At 40.2% G+C, this 6,184-nt stretch overlaps 1 protein-coding gene across 1 annotated transcript; it reads left to right on the forward strand.

Moving 5' to 3' along the window:
- Positions 1 to 1,545: 1,545 nt before the first annotated feature.
- PDCD1LG2 (programmed cell death 1 ligand 2) lies at positions 1,546 to 5,525 on the forward strand (the record flags this gene model as incomplete). The annotated part of the gene is made up of 5 exons (XM_008938777.1): positions 1,546 to 1,614; positions 2,317 to 2,679; positions 3,753 to 4,034; positions 4,593 to 4,733; positions 5,484 to 5,525. Coding segments are annotated over 5 exons (897 nt in total), but the record flags the coding sequence as incomplete, so codon positions are not given.
- Between the last annotated feature and the right edge of the window lie 659 nt (positions 5,526 to 6,184).

Below are 6,184 nucleotides of genomic sequence, written 5' to 3' on the forward strand. Positions count from 1 at the left end.
TTGTTTATTCCACCCATTGTCGGTCGGGTGATGTGTTTGTTGGGATCATTGGGGGTAATGTCAATTGCTTGTGAACTGATTGACTTGTTTGTACCCCCAGTGGTCATTCATGGAATGCGCTTTCTATACTCAATACAGTCCACTTACTGGTTTATCTTCCTGCTGGCTGTGTCATTCCTGATAGGCCCAGTCATTGGCCAACCACCCAGCCTAGTATCGTCCGCAAACTTGCTGAGGGTGCACTCGCTGCCACTGTCTGTGTCATTGATGAAGATGTCAAACAACACTGGTCCCATTATGGACCCTTGAGGGACACCACTTGTCACTTTTGCCCAGCTAGACGTCGAGCCATTCACCATCACTCTCTGGGTGTGGCCGTCCAGCCAGTTTCTTATCCACTGGACAGCCCACCCATTGAACCCGTATCTCTCTCACCTGGAAAGGAGGATACTGTGGGGGACAGTGTCAAAGGCCTTAGCAAAGTCAAGATAGATGACGTCCACAGCTCTTCCCTTGTCCACCAGTGCAGTTGTTTCATTATAGGAAGCCACCAGATTGGCCAGGCAGGACTTGCCCCTGGTAAAGCCATGCTGACTCTCTTGAATCACCTACTTGTCCTCCATGTGCCTTAGCATTTCTTCTAGTAGGGTCTGTTCCATGATCTCCCCAGGCACAGAGGTGAGGCTGACAGGGTGGTAGTTCCCAGCGTCTTCCTTTTCACCCTTTTTGAAAATAGGATTGATGCTTCCTTTCTTCCAGTAACTAGGGACGTCACCTGACTGCCAGGACTTTTCAAATATTATCGAGAGTGGCTTTTTTACTGCACTGGCCAAATCATTTCCTCTTTGGCAACGGCGCTGGCCAATTCCTTCAGTAATCTGGGGTGCACCTCATCAGGCCCCATGGACTTGTGTATGTTAAGGTTCTTCAGGTATTTGTGAACCTTGTCCTTGCTGACTGTGGGAGGGGCTTTGTCTCCCTGGCTCCTGTCTCATGGGCCATCCATTTGAGAGCTGTGAGCCATCCACTTTACAGTTGTGAGCTCTCAGACAGTAAGTATCTTCAAAAAAGTTTGCAAAGCTGAGTTAAAACAAAATCAAGGTTAGTGAACTTATAAACTGGATCACGTGTTAGTGTAGACAGTTAAAAAGTCTGTGCACATTTATGAATCTCTCCCACATGTGAGAATCCAACTGCAACTGATATTTGTTACTCATGGGTAGGGTTTCAATGTGGCATTGTTGTGAAAGTGATGCTGCCCTGCCAGATTATTTAAGACTGCCTGCGAGCAACAGATCATGAAAGCCTCCTGCATAAAGTTGTGGAAAGGTTTTATTTCTCTTCATTGCCATGGGTCAGTGTTTCATATTCCATGTCTATGCATGGATTGTTTTAACCATCATTTTCCTTGTTTCTAGTGGTAGCCTAGTGTTTGTTTATATTTTTTTCTGATTTTTAGCTGCAATGGTTATGAAGGCTAGCATGGCTCTAATATACCTCAGCAGGAGAAGGTAGTCTCCTAATGCAGTCTTAATTTTGTTTCAGATCCATCTGAGACAATGTTCCAGTTCTTCACAATGCTGTTGCTGGAAACGCAGCTCTCTGTGGTCTCAGGTGAGAAACTGCCTTTCAGTTCCACCAGCAGAACCAACACAGCAAACACCGCTACACCCTCAGTACATGAGCTTCAGCACTTCTGGCAACACTTGTATACTGGAGCCTCTACTTTGCAACGTCTGACAGAAGGCACTGTGTAGTAACTGAGCACAAGGCAGTCATCCATCATCTTCCACAATCAGACTTCTTTAAAGCATAGTGTATTAACAGCTGAAGCACCCAGCACTAGTTAGTAGGTGTGGCTATGAGAGGGAGCATGACCAAATCAACCTAAGCCAATAATTTAAAAGTAGAACCACCTCAGTGCAAGGCAGAGTGAAGTAAAACCACATGTATTGCCCTGTCCATGGCTGCAGCAGGAGCAGCTTGGCTAAAACCCGGAAGGGGCTTGGCACTTTTTTCTTCTTATTTTTTCCCTTGTTACAGTTGTATTAAAGTGAATAAACAAACATTGTTAAGAGGAATTGAAGCTTTCCCTGTAAGTATTTCACAAATAAATTAAAGGAACACACAAACAGTTGCATGAACTTCTCTTTTGAATGTGACTATCAATAATTCCAGGTGCTTCTGAATTAAATCTACCAAATAGGGTACATCCAATATAGAAAGTAGTAACAAGGTATATTGAACAATGTATCATAAATAACTTCCCTTTAACAATACACTCCAAAATGGTAAACTATTTTTTTCCTACCATAGCCTTATTTACAGTTGAAGTTCCTCAACAGCGATACATTGTGGAGTACGGGAGCAATGTGACCATGGAATGCAGATTTCCTGTGAATGGCTCATTAAACCTAGGACTCCTGATGGTAGCTTGGGAGCAAAAAAGGCAGGGTCAGTCGAAATCGAGAGAGGTATACACACTCCGCAATGGGAAGGCATTCCTTCTATCCCAGCATCACGATTACACAGGAAGAGCAATGCTTCTGCACAGTGAACTGAAACTGGGCCGAGCTATCCTTCAGATCACCAGTGTGAAGATCACAGATGCAGGATCATACCTTTGTCTCATTGACTACCAGGGTGTGGACTACAAGTACATTACATTGGAAGTGAAAGGTTAGTGGCTGACTTGAATGTAAGTATATATTTATTGAGATGTCTCTACTAAATTCCTACAAGCTTGTAGAAATTGATTCATTTCAAGCAATTTGTTGCTCATTCTCTCAACAAGACCCATGGACTCAGCCCCCAAGGTGAACCAAAGCAGCTTAGTGGTGGCTAGTCATTCATTCAACAGCCAGATGAGCTCCTCTAGGAGCAGACTTTGCCAGAGAGGGAGAGCAACTGCTCCTCTTCCATCCTTCACCTCTCCTTCTTACCATACCCTCTTCTCCAGTGCCTCTGCCCCCCCATCTCTCATTTGACCCCCTGCCCTGTTGATCCACCTTTGACCATTCCCAAAAGCCTCTCAGAGGTGCTTTAATTTACTTACAAGCCCTGCTGCAACTACCCAAGTGGCTGGGAATTCCCCGAGTGACTGCAGCTCCCAGAGCAAGGACACGTGATTGCTTCCATCCACCAATGCCAAATGGACATTAGTAATAGAGTTGTGTGTTACATGATAGAGCAGTCCTTTGCAAGGCCTCTGGTGTTTCCCACTACTGGCAGTATGTCTGTGTGATATAAAGCAGCACTCATTTCTAACCTAGGCATTTAAATAATGAGCTTTTCCCAATGCAGAAATGGATACAACCATTTGTAAGACTCACGTTGGTTCTTCTGAACTGCCCTCAAAGAAATTCTAAGTCCATTTTGTTCTAATATGGTGAAAATATCACACTCATGTAAAAACAATGGAAAGAAAAACAGTAAAGCCAGCTGTTTTTTTCTTGAAGTGACATATTCAAAAAGTGAAAACAGAGTCCCATGAGGCTTCATGTGTTTCCTCTGTGTTGATGATCTATAAACTCAGTGTCAGTAGCTGCGTTGTATGAAGTACTTGAGTAAGATCTGTCACTGAAGTGAGAAGGATTGAATAATGAATATTAAATTGTTCTAAAAACATCCTTCATAATTTCAGATAAGTGTATCTCAGATACAGCCGTAGACAAAATATGTCATTAAAGGGAAGGAGGGAAATTGAAGTGGGAAAACGACTGTTGTGTAATTTCACTGAATTTCATATGCAGCATCCTACAAGAGGATAAACACTCAAGTTATGAGAAAACCAAGTGAAGACAAGTTTGTTTTTATATGCCAGTCAGAAGGCTTTCCTCTGGCAGAAGTTTTCTGGCAAAATGAGAACTTCAATCTCAGTGGATTTGCAAATACCACCTATACAGTGACTACAGAAGGCCTCTACAATGTCACCAGCATCCTGACATTCAAACCAAATACGAATACAAACTACAGTTGTGTGTTCTGGAATAAAGAACTGAATGGAGAAACTTCAGCTCACATTTTCATTTCAGGTTTGTATCACCTCCAACTTGTACAAGACAGAGTGTTTGTACACACAACGTGCCTTATGATCCATCACTGGAATTTGGCTCTAGGAAAAAAGTGTAAAATTGATGCTCTGGAAGAGAAACAAGTCAGTATTATTTAGGCCTTTGAAGCTTCAGCTAGCTTGGACTCCAACAAGCCAGTCTGTCATTTAACTGTATATTTTAATTTTAGGGTGGCTCCCATTATTTGGCTGCCAGTACAGAGAAAATTCTTAAATCCACATGGGTGTCTTACCTGATCTGTACCCCTAAAAAATTGTTCTTCAAATGGGATACAGATGAATTGCAGTAGTGCGCACTCAATGTCATGCAAACAAGAGGTTCAACTCATTTTTAGTAAAGTGTCTTACTGTAGTATTTCGAATAAAGTATTCATAAAATGAGTGTAAAATCACTATGTTGATGAACTTTAAGAATCTTTTGTTCAGTCAGAGCAAGATTTTGGAGAATCAATACTGCTAAATTCATAAACAATGCCTTTTTTTAATTTGTAAATTTACTTTCTTTTCATGTTTTTGACAGCTTTATTGAGTACACAGTATAGTGGACAAAAATCCCTGATTTTTTATATTGTCCCCATATGTGTGATGGCAGCTGTCCTTCCCTCTGCACTCATAATCTTTCGAAAGAGAAAATCATTCAAGAATGCACAACCTCAAAAAGGTACATCTTAATTCAAAGAGTGGATCTTTTCACTTGTTCTTTGTTCTTCCTGAGAACAACATTTTGGAAATTTTAATAACTCTACGCCTGCTCGTGACTTTCATCACATTTTACCTCTAGATGCGCTCTGTTCTGAGATGAGATCTTGGATCTTTTGAGCTGGGTTTTGTTTCCTCACCCTATAACTTACATTAGACAAGGTATATGGGAAGATTTATTATTTTTTTTTAATCTGACCAACTACTAGTCTGTAAAGAACACAAGCTTTGGCTTGGGTAAGGTGGGCTGTGAAAACATAGTTTGAATGGTGTTTTAATTCACAGCTACAAAGATATTGTAGCTAGAGCATACGATGCAGAACTTTTATTTTCAATCTCCATTAAGGATATGTAACTATGATGGTATGCTGTACTGGACAGTTACAAATCTTGTTTCTTTATTTGTTTTGCAAGTGCAATAGTGGAACAGTGATAAAGCAAACAAGCTATTAATATAGTCTTCTCTTGCATATGAATAGAATCCAGTAAAGTATTTACTGTCAGGAAATGAAAGTCTTGCTATTAAGGACTTCAGAGTTCAGTTCAAAATTTGTAAAAGAAAAGAAATATAGAGAACTTTGTGTTTGGTATGAGTTAATCATAAACGTAAATATGCTTAAAGATCAGTTTAATCTAAAAGTTTGTTGAACTGTATTGTTTCTTTCAAATCTAGAAAAGTTTATGCTAAATTTGTATATATTTACTTTAACAGACAGGAACAGAAAACTGAACCCTAGCCTGAAAGATGAGAACAGTAAGTCACAGGGTTTTCTACATTAATGCTTACAGCTTTTTCTTTCTTACAGCTGGACTATTTGTAAATCTGTAGATGGCAACTTAAATAATGTTACATCAAAAGAGAGTCTAGTTCTGAATTTGAATTCAACTTTTTGATTTTCTAAATGTGTAGTATCCTATGTCATGTCTTTCTCACAGGCAATGTAAAAGTTTAGGAATGTTTGTTCCCTTTCACCAAGGTACAGGTAGCTCACATATATAGCTCAGTATACAACTCTGTATACTAACTGCAGTTGTAGTAGCCTTGGCTGAGCCAGGTACACACAGAAAGCAGGTTGGTTTAGTAAGCATTGAGAATTTTGTGGTAGTAGCCTGTTATACTTTTGCCTCAGGCCACAGGTTTTAACAACACATAAAATGACACCTATTTTGTCTGGAATATTAGATCATCCCCTGAGCCACTTTTCATCTTATGACTGACTTTCCTAGACATTCAGGAATTTTTACACTGCGGAGGGAAGGTAATGCCTAAAAAAGTATCAGGATGCTGTCTTGTACTAAAACTGAACTGAAGAAATAAAACACCATAGAAAACGATGAAGAAATATGACAAGAAAGCTCTTAAAACACCAACTTACATAAACCAGTTTTGTTACCTATAGATTAAAGTCTGAT

This window comes from Merops nubicus, unplaced genomic scaffold (genome assembly GCF_000691845.1).
Source record: "Merops nubicus isolate BGI_N331 unplaced genomic scaffold, ASM69184v1 scaffold17204, whole genome shotgun sequence".
NCBI lineage: Eukaryota > Metazoa > Chordata > Aves > Coraciiformes > Meropidae > Merops > Merops nubicus.